The 17,503-nt window shown below is 38.5% G+C and overlaps 2 protein-coding genes across 5 annotated transcripts in view; one reads left to right on the forward strand and one right to left on the reverse strand.

Annotated features, from left to right (window-relative positions):
• ND-30 (NADH:ubiquinone oxidoreductase core subunit S3) overlaps positions 1–16,834 on the forward strand; it is a 58,409-nt gene extending 41,575 nt beyond the window's left edge. Inside the window, exon 8 of the mRNA XM_053773693.2 lies at positions 13,087–16,834. The gene's annotated coding sequence lies outside the window, so the exon portion shown is untranslated. The remainder of the gene's footprint in view (positions 1–13,086) is intronic.
• The window catches only part of Tsp74F (Tetraspanin 74F), a 177,124-nt gene continuing 163,601 nt past the window's right edge, over positions 3,981–17,503 (reverse strand). For 3 of the 4 annotated variants that reach the window (XM_070085889.1, XM_070085888.1, XM_053773694.2), the window contains exons 4-8: positions 17,174–17,350; positions 15,546–15,662; positions 13,942–14,073; positions 8,992–9,083; positions 3,981–5,358 (exon numbers count right to left, since the gene is read on the reverse strand). In XM_070085889.1, coding sequence (XP_069941990.1) covers positions 9,036–9,083; positions 13,942–14,073; positions 15,546–15,662; positions 17,174–17,350 — 474 coding nt within the window. In that variant the 3' untranslated portion in view covers positions 3,981–5,358; positions 8,992–9,035. The remainder of the gene's footprint in view (positions 5,359–8,991; positions 9,084–13,941; positions 14,074–15,545; positions 15,663–17,173; positions 17,351–17,503) is intronic. The other variant, XM_053773695.2, reaches the window with a different exon arrangement.

Here is a 17,503-nt window from a genome sequence, read left to right on the forward strand (position 1 = left end):
CATTATTATTATTATAATCAAAAAGAAGCGCTAAGCCACAAGGACTATACAGCGCTGCAGGGCAGGAAGGAAGTGAGGGCATCAGGTGGCAAAAGGGAGATGGATGAGCAACAGGTTACGGATAACAGCGGGGCAGTGGATGGTGAAAGGGTAAAGGGCAGCAAGAGACTGAACCAGAAAGGGCTGAGGGGAGTGCGAAAAGTATCATCAGAGTTTGTGGAGTAAATCGGTCGTTGTCAAGAAGTCAATGAGAGAGTCAGGATTAAAGGAGGGTCCATCAGCAAGAAGGGAAGGTAAAGAGAGAGTAGTAGAACGAAGACGACGTTGGAGGTAAATTCTGCGTGCTCGTTGATAGAGAGGGCAGTCTAACAGAATGTGGCTAATCGATACTGGAACTTGACACTGCTCACAGAGAGGAACAGGGTGCCTCTCCCTGAGATACCCATGAGTAAGACGAGTGTGGCCAATGCGAAGGCGGGAGAGAGTGGTCTCCCAACTTCGGCACTGATGACAAGAAGACGGCCAGTAACCTATGCTCGGTTTAATAGAATGAAGTTTGTTACCGAGCAGAGTTGACCAACGTTGTTGCCAACGGGTGCGAAGGTGGGTAGCTATTGCAGCAAAATAGTCCAGAAATGGAACACCTCGATAGGAAATTGGTAGGTCATATACTGCTGACCGCGCAGCAGTGTCTGCCTGTTCATTGCCCTGTACGTCGACATGACCAGGGACCCAACAAAAAAACAATATCTTTATGTTTGGTAGAGATACGGCGTAGCCAAAGTTGGATACGGAGAACTAGGGGATGAGATGTATCAAATTTTCGTATAGCCTGTAGAGCACTAAGGGAGTCTGAGACTACTACAAATGATGACACAGGCATAGATGCAATACGAATAAGTGCTGCAAGAATGGCATACAGTTCAGCAGTAAAAATGCTAGCTGAAGATAGTAAATGCCCTCGTACGACGCTGTCCGGAAACACTGCTGCGAATCCGACGCCGTCTGAAGACTTAGAGCCATCTGTGTACACAGCGGTGGCATGAGAATGGGAGTGGAAGTGATCAAGAAAAAGAGAGCGGGAAGCCACCGTAGGCAGTTGAGCTTTCGAGCAAGGGAGTGAGAAAGAACAGACCCGAACAGCTGGAACTTCCCAGGGGGGCAGGGAAAAGTGAGATGCTACATGAACATATAAAGGTGGTAACTGAAGGGAAGACAAGAGTGAATGTAGGCGAAGAGAAAAGGGACGGAGCAAACAGGGGCGGCGAACGAATAAAGAATGTCTACTAATATCGGTGACCATTCTATAAATGGAAGGATTGTGTAGATCGCGAGAGCGTACATAGTAACGAAGGCAATGGGCATCACGGCGATCAGACAAGGATGGAACATTTGCTTCTGTATAGAGGCTCTCAACAGGGGAAGAGCGAAAAGCACCAAGGCACAAACGTAAGCCTTGGTGATGGATAGAGTTAAGGCTAAAGAGAGTAGCAGGAGAGGCCGCGGAATAAATCTGGTCACCATAATCGAGTTTCGATAAAACGAGGGCTGAATGTAGGCGAAGCAGAGTTCGACGATCAGCTCCCCAGGAAAGATGAGCAAGGGTTTTAAGAAGGTTTAGCCGGCTGTGACAAGTTGCCTTCAGAGAGGTAATGTGAGGTTTCCAGGTTAACCGACGGTCAAAGAGAAGGCCTAGAAACCTGACTGTATCACGTTCGGGGATACGGGAGCCATAGAGATACAAAGGATGATCGGAGATAACAGAGCGTCTAGTGAAAGTAATTTGGTGAGTTTTGGTACTTGAAAATTTAAACCCATGTGTGGTGGCCCAAGTGGAAACACGGTCGACCGCATGCTGGAGAGAAACTGCAATAAGGTGACAGTCAGCGCCTGCACAAGCAATAGCGAAGTCATCAACATAGAGTGATGACCAAATATTGGGTGGAAGAACAGAGGCCAAATCATTTATAGCAAGGAGAAAAAGTGTTGTGCTTAGAACACATCCCTGAGGGACACCTTCAGCTTGGACGAAGTCCGGGGAAAGAACATTATTGACTCGAACACGGAAATGTCTGTCAGTTAAAAAGTTCTTAAGGATGGTAGATTGCCTCGGAGGCCTAAGGAATGGGCCTGGGCCAAAATATTATACCTCCAAGTTGTGTCATATGCCTTCTCAAGGTCAAAAAATATGGCAATAACTGAGTGATTATTCGCAAAGGCATTACGAACATACGTATCCAAGCGTAGTAAGGGGTCTATGGTAGAACGACCCTTACGAAAGCCATATTGACTAGCGGAGAGACTGTTGTGAGTCTCTAAATACCACATTAAACGTCGATTTACGAGGCGTTCCATCACTTTGCAAACTGCACTTGTAAGAGCGATGGGGCGATAGTGGGAGGCATCATGTCCTGTAGTACCCGGTTTGCGGAAAGGGAGAACAATGGCAGATTTCCACAGCTGGGGAAGAACTCCTTGTGCCCAAATAAGATTGAAGAGGTGTAAGAGGACTACAAGGGCTGACCGATGTAAATGTTGTAACATACGAATATGAATGTCATCAGGCCCAGCTGCCGATGATCGGCAAGCTGAGAGCGTTGCCTCCAGTTCTTGAAGTGTAAAAGGCACATTATACTGTTCTTCTCCGAGAGAAGAAAAGTCCAAGGGTACTAACTCTCTGGCAGACTTTGAGGAAAGAAACGAGGGGCATAGATGGAGCCCTCGGGAAATACGGACCAGATTTCCCTGCAAAGGAGGAGTGGATCACAATGCGAGCCAATGAAGCCTTGAAAATCAAATTCCAAAACCAAAATGCAGATTCCTCTTGGATTTCATGACTACCTGACTCGCCAACTCTGTCCAAGAGAGCCTTGAAGTTGTTTGTATCATTCTCAACAACGTATCTGTGCGAGAAGGGCTTCTCAACTGTGCTGGGTATGAAAACAAAAAAGAGGACTCGCTTGAATGTTGCAAACGATGCCAGGCTGGCACTTTCAACCACGAAGCCAAGAATTCCTAAACTAGCTTCAAGTATGCAACTCCATCCATCCCACTGATGTTCTTGACATCTTTGGTAATAGTCATTAGAGATGCACAATGTTCAAATACAATAAATAAAAGAAAATATCTCGAGTGTTTTAATTTAGCCATATATATCAATAATAACAACATTTTGTGAAAGGGGTAACATGCTTTATGTGGCATGTTAAATTGGGTAACAAGCTGAAAAAGTTTGGGAACCACTGCCCCAAAGGCTACAACTGGGATGGGAAAAATAGGGGGTGGGGAGGATGGGATAGGAAAGGGGGGGGGTAATTAGATTCAATGAGGAAGGAGACCAAATTGTCTAATTCCTCAGACCAAGAGCCTCTTCACCGTACCAAGGAGCTCCCCTTGGAGAGCCTATTTTCCAAGGGAGACATTCCCCCCCCCCCCATAGAAAGGGGAGAGTTGGCTGTGGTTATTTAGAAAGGATCAGAGGTAGAGGTAAAGTCAAATTCCTCTAATCGGTTATAATCATAACTGAGCACTAAACCCACAAGGGCTGTATAGCTCCCCCTAATCGAGCCTATTCACCACGGCTCAATTTTTCTCCCATGAAGGCAGTCAGAGGATATGTTTATGGGAAGTGTTAAGTTTCTGTATTTGTGCAACAAATCCTCTTGAGGAAAGTTCCTTGAGGGTGAGGGGCTCTTGATCTAGGGAATTGGACCTGTGCTCCAGTTCCCTGAATTAAGCCTGAATACCTTCCACAGGCACTGCATAATCCTACGGGTTTAGCACCCCCTCGATTGCAAGAATCGTGCAGCAAACGGGAGGCAATCACGTTTGATCCAAGGATTCCTTGGATCAAGAGCCTCTCACCAGCATCAAGGAACCTCCCAAGGGGGGAGAGGATGTGGAAAACTAATTCCTCAATGAAACCATTAATGAAAGTTTATGAACATGTTATAAATTATGTAAAGGCTTGGAAACAGTGATTCTTTTAACATTTATTTCACATTGTATAGATATCAAAAAGAGTAAAAAATTTAAATTTGCTCAATGGATGTTAAGGGCAATATTTAATCTTATTACTGCAGTGATGTGTACAAATTTTTTTATTACAACAAAAAAAATTACAATTTCCTCTAGTATATGCAATTTTGGTATTTTTCAATACAGGATCACCAAATGAATGAAATTATCTAAACTTGATATTGACAATTACATTCATACAGTGCTAAACTTTTCTAAAACAATTTAAGATGGCTAAGTGGAATATAAATTAAAGAAAGATTATATAGTTTCACACTAGCAAAACTGGAGACTGCCAGGTTGTTGCATCTTATAGCATCGATTTTATCTGCTGTATTAAAATTTCTCCACTCTGGTGGCCTGGTGGTTAACGCTCTCGCTTCACACGGTGAGGGCCTGGGTTCGATTCCCAGCCAGAGTAGAAACATTGGACGTGTTTCCTTCCACCTGTTGTCTATGTTCCCCATCAGTAAAATGGGTACCTGGGTGTTAGTCGACTGGTGTGGGTCGCATCCTGGGACACTGACCTAAGGAGGCCTGGTCACAGACCGGGCCGCGGGGGCGTTGACCCCCGGAACTCTCTCCAGATAAACTCCAGATAATCCCCCCCCCCCAGTCTAAATCAATACTGCACACATTAAGTACATAGTGCACAATGTACACACAGTATTTTATATAATGGGTACAGCTACACTTGCAGTACAAGCAACTTTATGGCAATAAACATTTACCAGTTATTTCCCCTGCAAAGAAGTTATCTGATGTTGCAATCAACTGAAGTTTGTTATTTTCCAAATTATGACTTAATATGAAAACTTTCATTACAGTATTGCTGTACTTTAAAAATCATACAGTACCTAAAATTGGCAAAGCATATTACACAGAATTGTTGCTATATTTCCAATATCTTCCTTCTGGCTATAAAAAAAAAAAAACACTGTCCTATGGTGTTCAGTCAAAATGCTGTAGTTATCAATCCTTATTTTTCTGAAAACTGTAGTTATAAAAATAATTTAAATTAAAATTTCTATAAACCTAACTTTAGAATATCATCTATCGAGTAGATTATTCAGCACCGAGAACTTTCATGATCCCCTTGTATAAATCGGAGATAAGTATTTTATGGGAGGTTTTCAACTTTACTTGTGAACAGCAAGTCTTTCATAAGACCATTACTAGACACGCTTGACCAACTTAAGCCAAGAGATACAAGTTTCTTCCTTACAGCTGTGACGAGTTGCATGGCTGTGTAGAAGGTTCCCTCACACTGAGAAGCAAAGGATTTTTTTTTTTTTTTAATACTTCTCAACTGACTAGTAACTGAAAACATGGTGCACAGTACTGAAATGAAATACCAATTTTTAATTAGAAATTTTACAGAATGTTCAGAAAGTTAAGAAAATCTATTTAACATGTGCTGCAATTTAAACTAATCAATACTTTACATACTGTACCTACAACTAATTTTTTTTGCAGCTCTTTAATAAAGGATTTTCCACAGATTTACAATACCTTTAGTGTATGGTAAGCAAACAGTTATGACCACAAAAATTTCATCACAGGTTCACAAAAATATGTAAATATACCCTTTAAGAAAGCCTTAAGATGTGTAGATTTTTTAAATTATGTATGATTTCAAATGGGACAGTTTAAAACAGATTTAAAACTTTGGAACAAAATCACATTTTAATAAAGTTCAGTTGAAAAAAAAAAAAAAAGTAAGTGTTACTGCTTTGACAAACATTTAAAAAGGTGTAAAAATAAAGTACATATACCCTAGGACATGTACTGTGTACACATGCATGAAACACTCCACAATAGCAAATAATTAACATTTATAGTTGAGGGTCAATCCCACAATGTCTGGCATGGAGTTATCACTAATCCCACGAAAGCATCAAGATTTTGTTTCACTTTTATAGCACAAAATGTAAAACGCCCAAGTTATCGTCTCGTGTAATTGTGATATCCTCAATGGGGCTAGGCACACGATCTGTAAACATTACAAAAGCCTTGGCAACTTCTTAACTTACCCAAGTCACAGGTATTAAAAAAAAAAAAAAAAAAAAATTCTTACAAATCTACAATAGTTACCATGTTAATACACGGTATCAGAGTAGAGTAAGAGGGTTACAAAGAGTAAATGTGTACATGCACAAGACAAGAATAGATGAAGTCAAAACTAATGAACAAACTGGAAATGGAACAATTCAGTTTACCTTGATAAGGGTTCAGAATGGAATTTAGTGCCTCTTTACTTTCAAATTTCTTTCACTTATGATTGTTTATTCAAGGTGAGGTCACCATACAAGAAAAATTGCACACCAGTCATTACATCACAGCATAGAAAACATTACTGAATTCAAGTATCTAATTTGCATATCTAAATTTACCCTATATAAAATTTATTAAGTAGATCAGATTTCTACTCCATTCCTAAAACTTTTTGATTTAGTAATTTTAAGATCCATAAAATTTTATCATGCATGTTAAAGATCAGCTGATACTGACATCCCAGGAGAGAAGCCCATTTCCCACTTTCAATATCAGGCTTTACAATGTCTAACTCATAACTTGACTGCAGTGTACGATTATTGATTGTCAAGTTCTCCCATAGCATCTGCCATATTTTCTGCACATGTACTGTAGACAAAACTGCAGTGGTAAAAGACTGACAACTGCCATGAAGAAATTTTTTTGTACATTGTTAATTCTTAAAAAAAATTTCTTAGTTATTTAAGGAAATTTGCTAGTTCGATCACAGGATTATACTAACTTTCAAGAATATTACTTCACAATATTTATGCACATTCCCGATATGTTGAGAGGTCAGTTGGCTCTGGTTCATGGGGTTTCAAAATTTGACATTTATGTACAAACAGCTTCAATATTATCTAGAAATTTCAGAGTCTGCTCTACATTCAAAATTTACTAAATGTTTACTCAAGAGCTGAAACAAATTGAAAGGTACCCAGTGAGAACGGAATGAAAGCAAACAAAATATCCGAGCCTTCCGTGAGTCTGTAAACTTACTGTTGCGGCACAATACTGACTAGAACAAAACATTACCAACTTAAAGTAAATCAGTCACAGGCTTATCACATGTAAGATTTAGATTTAGTTAATTTCCACTTACTGAAGATGAACCACTGTGCTCCAGTTCCCCGAATTAAGCCTGAATGCCTTCCACATCCCCCCCCCCCCAGGCGCTGTATAATCATCCGGGTTTAGCGCTTCCCCCTTGATTATAATAATAATAATGAAGATGAACCAGCATTAGTTTGTTTTTTAAGTCCAAATATATAAATTTGGAAAGTATATGACAAATGCAGTTGTAGGCAACCATTCATAAGGAGAGATTTTTGATGAAAGAATTTTGCACTTTCACAGAAATTTTCAATAAAGTTGGTACCTGTGCTTGCATAAGTGGAGCTATGAAGTTTGTATTTTATCAATTTTTTTTTTTGGAAAACCCATAGAAGTTGGAGTGCATGGAGAATGAAAGGTAATCAGGGTTGATCCAGGAAAGATGTTTGCATTTCCATGAATCAAGAGTCTTTGCCGAGCATCCAAGAAACAGCCTTTAAGGGTTAAAGAGCATCAATCAAAAGAAGCTAGACACCTGCCAAGTAGGAGAAAAAAAAAAATCCCAGGAGCTAGAACTATCAGAGAATGGGAAACCAAAAAGGTACATGTCATTAAACTTATGAAAATTTAAATTACCATATGCAACTACCTTACAATAGTGAATTCACCAACAAAATAGCAAATTCACCTTTATTGTATTGTGTATGAATACAAACCAAGTACCCTTCATTCTGCATTTTATAGATCAATACTAAACATCCACTGGTAATAATTTTTTCCTATAGTGAAAGTCCTTTTTACAGGTTACACAAACACCTACACAAGACGGTTGACATCACTCATTTAGGAGACTACAAATGATAAACTAGATGAATGTACTTTGTTGTGCTTATTAGCACAAATACCAATTTTGCTTATATGCATCCATCCATAAAACTTGCCAAAAATTTAGATTTATCCCAATAGCTTAAAAAAAGAATAGTACTATGTCCTTTGCTCAGCTATTCAAGTGCTAGAAAGACTGGGAAATGGCAGTGGATTACTATTAAAAAGGGTGTTAATGTTGCAGTTTAAAAACTGTAGTGTAAAGCACCCTTCTGGCAAGACAGTGATGGAGTGAATGATGGTGAAAGTTTTTCTTTTTTGGGCCACCCTGCCTTGGTGGGAATCAGCCAGTGTGATAAATAAAAAAAATATATATACACATTCTTTGCTCCTAACTTGACTCAATTGTTTAAGACCTCAAATGTGATGAGACCAGGAGCTAAAAAACATACGTTTATAAATTTTAATCGATTACATATGTAAAATGGAGTAAGAAAAAAAAGGTTCCTAAACCTTTACAATCACACAAACTTTGTATATATATATAAAAAAAAAAAAAAACTTTGTATACAGAACTTCAGGGAGGAAAAATACATCTGGACTAGGGTAGTGTATGTACATTATTTCTGACATTTTAGCTATAGTACTGAAAAACTCCTTTGTGCAAATTAAAATATTGGGCAGTGTACAGTAGCAACACTCCCAAAAGCTTACTTATAATAATCTAAATCTGCATTCTAAAGTTTTTTCATTTAGTTCAAGACGGTAAAATTATCTATTTCTGAATATTTATCTTTTCATTATTTCAAGAAATTTTTTCCAAGAATATGAAGGTTTCTGTACTGTATAGAATGCTTTTAGCAGAGCCATCTGAATCTATAGACGAATTTCAGGATGTCTGCTGGGAATATGAAGAGAAATGCTTCAGTAGCCAAAATGCAGCAATTTAATATTTTTGTACAAGCAACCCACTGTTCACAGACATTTCAGCAAACATTACCTCAGTATAATCCATACCTCAAAGGCGTTACGAAGATATTTTTAAACTAAACTGATTTTTACCATTTTGCAAGGCTCTTCAACACCAACAGTGTAGCATTTGAAGCTCAGTCTATCATCTTGAACAGAACAATTGACAATACGAGTCCAAGAACCTGAGAGAGAAATGTTAAAATATAAATATATTTTACTGCATATGCAGAAAAAATTATGGATTACCTACATAATTAAAATACAGTCATTGAACATTTAATCCCTGACAAGCACAAGATTATATTTTACAAGATAATCTTTTAATATGAATGCAGCCAGGTACCTCTTCACTTTACCTGCTGTATAGTCCTTGTGGCTTAGCGCTTCTTTTTGATTATAATAATAAATAACTTTACCTGCCATGATATAACTATTAAGCATATAAAGGGAGGAACCAAGATTTATTCAATGCTCTTAGAAATGTAAAATGTTATACAACACAAGCACACTACTTTCATGAATATAGATACTAATATGATCAAACTAAATTAAAATAACCCGTTACACCCATTAAATTTTAAATGGAAAGGTACTGCTGAAAGTTTAGAGATCCCTACAGGTACCCCAGTAATTATAAAAATCATGTCTGCAAAACAAAAACTTGTAACTGTTTTACATGATGGTAGGATTGCTGGTGTCATGTCTCAAACACGCATGCACATATATACATACATCTAGGTTTTTTTTTTTTTTTCTAAATAGATCTTGTTCTTTATTTCCTCTATTGTCCATGGGGAAGTGGAAAAGAATCTTTCCTCCATAAGCCGTGTGTGTTGTATGAGGCGACTAGAATACCGGGGGCAATGGGCTAGTAACCTCTTCTGTAAACATTTACTAAAAAAAAAAAAAAAAAAAAAAAATATATAAAACTGAGATGTTTGAATGTGCATGGATGTAGTGTGGATGACAGATGATTGCTATTATTATGAATGAAAAGTTGGATGTCCTGGTCCTAAGCGAAACAAAGCTGAAGGGGGTAGGGAGTGTCAATGGGGAGAAATAAATGGAATTAAGTCAGCAGTATCAGAGTTAGAGCTAAGGAAGGGGTAGCAATAATGTTGAAGGATCAGTTATGGAAGGAGAAGAGGGAATATAAATGTGTAAATTCAAGGACTATGTGAATTAAAAAAGGGGTTGGATGTGAAAAGTGGGTCATAAGTGTGTGTGCACCTGGAGAAGAGAGGAGTGTAGAGGAGAGAGAGATTTTGGGAGATGTTAAGTGAATGTATAGGAACCTTTGACCCAAGTGGGAGTAATTGTGGTAGGGGGACCTAAATGCTAAAGTAAGAGAAACATTTAGAGGGGGTGTGGTAGGCAAGTTTGGGGTGCCAGGTGTAAATGATAATGGGAGCCCTTTGATTGAACTTTGTATAGAAAGCGGTTGAGTTATAGGTAACACATTTTAAGAAAAAGAGGATAAATAAGTATATAAGATATGATGTAGGTCATAATGACAGCAGTTTGTTGGACTATGTATTAGTAGATAAAAGACTGAGTAGACTTCAGGATGTACATGTTTATAGAGGGACCACAGATATAGCAGATCACTTTTTAGTTGTAGCTATATTGAGTAAAAGGTAGATGGGATACAAAGAAAATAGAAGCATCAAGTAAGAGGTGAAGGTTTATAAACTAAAAGACGAGGCAGTTAGGGTAAGATATAAACAACTATTGGAGGATGTATGGACTAGTGAGAGTATAGGCAATGGGGTCAAAGATGTATGGGGTAGGTTTAAAAATGTAGTGTTAGTGTTCAGCAGAAGTTTGTGGTTACAGGAAAGTAGGTGCAGGAGGGAAGAGGAGCGATTGGTGGAATGATGTAAAGAGTAGTAAGGGAGAAAAAGTTAGCATATGAGAGGTTTTTACAAAGAAGTGATGCAAGGAGGGAAGAGTATATGGAGAGAGAGAGGTTAAGAGTGGTGAAGCAATGTAAAAAGAGCAAATGAGAGAGTGGGCGAGATGTTATCAACAAATTTTGTTGAAAAAGTTTTGGAGTGAGATTAACAAGTTGAGGAAGCCTAGGAAACATGGATTTGTCAGTTAAAAATAGGAGAAGAGTTAATAAATGGCAAGTTAGAGGTATAGGGAAGATGGAGGGAATATTTTGAGGAATTGTTAAATGCTGATGAGGATAGGGAAGCTGTGATTTTGTGTATAGGGCAAGGAGGAATAACATCTTGTAGGAATGAAGAGCTAGTTGAGAATGTGGGGGAAGTTCATGTGGCAGTGGGTAGAATGAAAGGGTAAGGCAGCTGGGATTGATGGGATAAAGATAAAAATGTTAAAAACAGGTGGGGTTATAGTTTTGGAGTGGTTGGTGCTATTTAATAAATGTATGGAAGAGGGTAAGGTACCTAGGGATTGGCAGAGCATGCATAGTTCCTTTGTATAAAGGCAAAGGGGACAAATGAGTGCAAAAATTATAGGGGGATAAGTCTGTTGAGTATACCTGGTAAAGTGTATGGTCGAGTTATTGAAAGAATTAGAGTAAGATGGAGAGTAGGATAGCAGATGAACAAGGAGGCTTTAGGAAAGGTAGGGGGTGTGTAGACCAAGTGTTTACAGTGAAGAGGTTTTTGTGGCATTTATGGATTTGGAAAAGGCACATGATAGGGTGGATGGGGGTGCAATATGATAGATGTTGCAGGTGTATGGTATAGGAGGTAGGTAACAAAGCAGTGAAGAGTTTTTACAAGGATAGTGAGGCTCAGGTTAGAATATGTAGGATAGAGGGAGATTATTTCCCAGTAAAAGTAGGCTTAGACAAGGATGTGTGATGTCACTGTGGTTCTTCAACATAATTATAGATGGGGTTGTAGGAGAAGTGAATGCAAGGGTCTTGGCAAGAGGTGTGGAGTTAAAAGATAAATAAACACAAAGTGGGAGTTGTCACAGCTGCTTTTTGCTGATGACACTGCTCTTGGGAGATTCTGAAGAGAAGTTGCAGAGGTTGGTGGATGAATTTGGTAGGGTATGTAAAAGAAAATTAGAAGTGAACATAGGAAATAAGATTACAAAGATAACACAGATTAGGTGATGAAAGATTGGATATCAGATTGGATGGAGAGTATGGAGGGGGTGAATGTATTTAGATATTTAGAGAGGACGTGTCAGCAGATGGGTCTATGAAAAATGAGGCGAATCATAGAATTGACGAGGGGGAGAGGGTGAGTGGTGCACTTAGGAGTCTGTGGAGACAAAGAACTTTGTCCTTGGAAGCAAAGAGGGGAATGTATGAGAGTATAGTTTTACCAACACTCTTATATGGGTGTGAAGCATGGGTGATGAATGCTGCGGTGAGGAGAAGGCTGGAGGCAGTGGAGATGTCATGTCTGAGGGCAATGTGTAGTGTGAATATAATGCAGAGAATTCGTAGTTTGGAAGTTAGGAGGTGCGGGATTGCCAAAACTGTTGTCCAGATGCCTGAGGAAGGGTTGTTGAGGTAGTTCGGACATGTAGAGAATGGAACGAAACGATTTCGAGTGTATAAATCTGTAGTGGAGGCAGGGTAGGGGTCAGCCTAGGAAAGGTTGGAGGGAGGGGGTACAGGTGGTTGTGTGTGTGAGGGGCATGGACTTCCGGCAAGCATGCACGAGCGTATTTGATAGGAGTGAATAGAGACAAGTGGTTTTTAATACTTTAAGTGCTGGAGTGTGAGCAAAGTAACATTTATGAAGGGATTCACAGAAACCGGCAGGCTGGACTAAAGTCCTAGAGATGGGAAGTACAGTGTCTGCACTCTGAAGGAGGGGTGTTAATATTGTAGTTTTATAAACTGTAGTGTAAAGCACACCTCTGGCAACACAGTGATGGAGTGAATGATGAAAGTTTCCCTTTTTTCAGGCCACCCTGCCTTGGGGGGGGGACTCGGCCAATGTGTTAATCATAAAAATGTCTGCAAAAGGCACAAGCTGTGGTACAAGGGTTAAAATGTCTTCCCTGTCAGCTGCATGCCACAAGCTATTAAGCAGGAACAGTAGGACCTGCTAACATGTGGCTATTAATAAGATGCATGCCCCCCAATCCTCAAAATACAAGTTCATTAGTAAATTCATGTTGGAGGGCAGATAAATGCCTGCAATCTGCTGAACACGAACTCAAGTCTGTACACTTTTCCTTTCCCAGGACTCAATGTGACCCAGGAACCAACAGGGGCCCCCCCACACCCTTGTGCTCTGTAGCTGATCTCCGACATTCAAGGAACTTTAGTACCTCTGTAACATGATCGACCATCTATTGAAGCAACTCCAGCAGTGCACTTGGTGGGGAAGCTGGGAGATCTCTGGATAATGACCTCTTCCTTAAATCTCAGGAATCTAATTCAAACAAGGATCACATTTAGGCCAAAAAAATGTTATCAGGATGTTAGTCACCCAAATATCCAGTGATAGGGAGGAGAAGGGAAAGCTTTCCAGAGCAGAGGCAACCCCCACACATTACATTTAAGTCAAGAGATACCTTATGCAGTGGCAGGATTAAGGTAACAGTTTGGGTGAATGACTAGCCACACATTCCTACCCCAGGCTGAGGACCACCCAACCAACCAACCAACCAACCACAGGCTTCCACCCAAGGTTACACAAACAATACTTGAGACAGTACTAATTGCACGAGAATTATGCCTGCCCTCAGCAAGCACCTGCAAATCAAGTGCACAGGAAGACATGTGAAAAAGCCCAAATGTTGTACGACCCCTTTGGGGCTAGCATTCCCTGAATACAAGACCCAATGGAAAGAATGAGTAAGCAATGAGAAAACGGGGAGGGATAAAACCAGTGGCACAACAGTTTAAAATAGGACCAGGTAGTGTTACCATAGCCAATGACAGCAAACACTAGCATACCAGCTGCAATTACTAACTTGCAATTCTAATTTTTGCAACATTACTTTGCAGCACATTAAAACATTTAACAGTTACAAATTCACAATTAAAGAAAATAAGAACGAGGGGGAGGGGGCTCCTTTTTCAGATGTGCTTACCGTGATGACTGCAACTGCAATACCAACAACTCCAATAATAAGCGCATGATTTTCCACAAAACTGATCGCTTTGGAGAAGCAGCCTTCAGTGTAAGAATTTTCCTTTGTGGGATTTCTCTGACAGTCCAGCATCTGAAATTTTTAAATTATTCTATTACCAGATAAACCCTTAATAAATTTAAGTAAATATACTTAAAAATTAAACTTTCAAATGTTATACCATTTTGAAAAAAAAAAAGTTTTCCCCCATTATCAAAATATGTAAAATAAAATTTCAAAATTAAAGTATTAATTTCTGCATTAAATACGGATTATAATTCTACAACTTCAGTGGGATATGACCAGTTTGTTGAAAATTCTGCAGGAGAATTAAAAAAAATTATTCGAAGAAGAAAATTTCGGCCAGCTTTACATTTGATTGTAAATGTTTAAGAGGCATGTTTTTGAAGAGTATTTCATATTTCACCACCTTTCATTAGTTTAATTAAATGTTAAAATAGTGACATTTTAGAAGTGCCATTAGAATATTTTAAAAACATTACTACTATCTTTTATAATTTAAGTACAACAAGTTTCTTCATGCATGTACAGGTCAACCATCACTAATCCGGCATCACTGGGACCTGTAGTGTACCGGATTAAGGAGTTTGCCGGATTACAGAGAGGTTAGGTTAGAATACACTTAACCTATCACTAGAGACTTTCTGCTACATCCTCCTCACTGCTTTCTCCTCCACTGGCTTGCTGCTGTGGATTTGCAACCATCTGCACAATTTCTGAGTCCATATAATGATGAAATTTGAAGTTATGCTAGCCAAAATTAGTGTCAGATTACTGATGGAACTGAATAACTGATTGCCAGATTAGTGATGGCCGACCTGTATAACATTTACACCATCTATACATGCCATTTCATTACCCTTTTCAGCCTCATTATGATGCATTCAAATTCATACTGTCCTAATTGGACAACTGTAGACCTTTTTAATATATTTAGCCTCCTTTGCATTCACATTGAGTGGTATCAAGCTTATAAATTCAAATGTAGGATTTATAATTTGTCAACTATTACAGCAAATGTTTCCAATTAACGGCCATCTTTCAATGTGTTCCACTGATTTCAATCACTTGACCAAAAATTATGAAAGAATTAAGCCTAAACATGTTTACCCAGAAATTTCAGTTTTCTCCAAGTACACATTACATTTGTAATATTACTTTTCCAAAGTATTCTTATACAGTGGACCCCCGGTTTACGATATTATTTCATTCCAGAAGTATGTTCAGGTGCCAGTACTGAACGAATTTGTTCCCATAAGGAATATTGTGAATTAGATTAGTCCATTTCTGACCCCCAAACATACACGTACAAACGCACTTGCATAAATACACTTACATAATTGGTCGCATTGGGAGCTGATCGTAAAGCGAGGGTCCACTGCACCTTGGTACTTCACAAATTTTCTAGTAGGTAATATTTTTAGTCTCTTACGCGTTCATTTAATAAATTAATTGCTCACAAACCTCCGTCTCCAAATCTGATCAGGGCGATTACCCACTGGAGGACAAACAGTGTTAAGACTAGTGAATAAAACATGCCTCACCTCTCCTGAAGTGTCATCTTTTTTACAGCACGATTTTGGAACGTGGAGATTAGACATTGAAAATTCCTTGTTATTTGTTGGCCATTCCTCTTGATGTGCTATGGCACAGCATTTCATCTAAAAAATAAAAATGGTAAAGCTTATCACAAGACTAAATACATGTTTATTCATTATTCAGATATGGAGTTTATTATCTGCTTATGATTTGACTTAAGATACATCCTTTACTCATTTACCACTTTCATGGTACAGCACCTACACCAAGGTTAGTTAGTCTTAGACAATAGGCTTTCATAGAAAAACTAGTTTGCAGATTAGAATATTGGTTTCCAAACTATTTTCAGAAATGCATCTCATTCACTGGGGGACCCCTGTACTAGCATGCTTCAACACTGAACACCTAATGTATCCGGCCCTCAAACTAGAGTCAAACTGTATAGCAGGCACAAAGTATTTGCTTTTACAAGAGTAGCTAGAAATAAGATTGAAATGCTCAGGTTAATTGAAAAGTTTTTTAATTGAGGTTTTAAAGTTTAAACTTATCAGTTGCTACATTAGCACTACAAAATACAACTTAATCCCCACTTAAGTATGATTAATGTATACCAAACATAAGGCACTACCAATATGCCAGTTGTGTGCTGGTTGGCCTATCTTGCAAGTTGGTCTTTCAGTACCATTTTACTGAGCTTTCACTTTCTTTTAACTAGAGAACCTATCATGAAAAATCAGTCCTGGACACTTTAAATATCAACTCTTATGTATTAATATACCCATACATCCACATACATGCATACTTAACACTAATTAAAATTAAAGTATTAATTTCTGCATTAAATACTAATTATAATTCTACAGCCTGGGTGGGATATGACTGGTTTGTTGAAAGAATAATTCTATTGGAGAAATATTAAAAAAAATTATTCGAAAAAATTAATTTCAGCCAGCTTTACATTTGATCGTAAACGTTAAAGAGGCATGTTCTTTGAAGAGTATTTCATATTTCATCACCCGGTGACTAAACCTCTCGCTTCACACAGAGGGTCTGGGTTATATTCCCAGCCAGGGTAGCAACGTTGGGCATGTTTCTTTATAACTTTTGTCTATGTTCACCCATCAGTAAAATGGGTACCTGGGTGTTAGTTGACTGGTGTCTGTCGCATCCTGGGACACTGATCTAATTTGCCCAAAATGCTCAGCATACCAAGGGGGCTTTTTATATAGTAGTATGTCATCGATGCCAGCTATACCACATACATGTACTTGTAGTAAATAAAGATATCTGCAGTTTTTTTTTTTTTATTTAAAACATTTTTCAGTATTAGTTTTATGACAGTCATGAAATATTTATTCCTCTTGCGTGTATCTAGGTACAGAGGGCTAGTGTTGAGATACAGGTATCATTTATGATTGGAGGGGGGGAAGAGAAGAGTTTCCTTTGAGATTACCCTCATATGTTGCCTTAGGTGCACTTGCTAGAATAATGCATGCAGATTATCTAGCCTAAGCACCAGTCATTTCATTTTATTACCTTAATGTTTTACCAAATTTTATGTCCATTCAACTATCTGGTTTTCTGTGCTGATTTTTTAAAATCCTTAATCATTTTAATTTAAAAAATAACTTACTGCTTGTTGAGTTTCATCCCAAGCTTTGGTGTATGGAGAATCAGAATCAATCTTGTACTCTTTCATGGCATTCAACATTGCATGGTTCATGTTGATCCTAGCTTTGTCCTTAAAAACGTAGCCAAGGATGCCACCAATCAGGAGGATTATGAAGAGCAGCAGAACAACAATAAAATACTGAGGAAAGAAAATTATAATTAAACTTTATTACTAATAGTTTTCTTTATGCTGTAATGTTATTTATCATTACTAATAGAAAAAATGAATTCTAATGCAGGGGGTTACCAACTAGGGGTGCACACACCTCCAGGGGGTGAGAGATGGCATTTC

Source organism: Cherax quadricarinatus, chromosome 17 (genome assembly GCF_038502225.1).
Source record: "Cherax quadricarinatus isolate ZL_2023a chromosome 17, ASM3850222v1, whole genome shotgun sequence".
NCBI lineage: Eukaryota > Metazoa > Arthropoda > Malacostraca > Decapoda > Parastacidae > Cherax > Cherax quadricarinatus.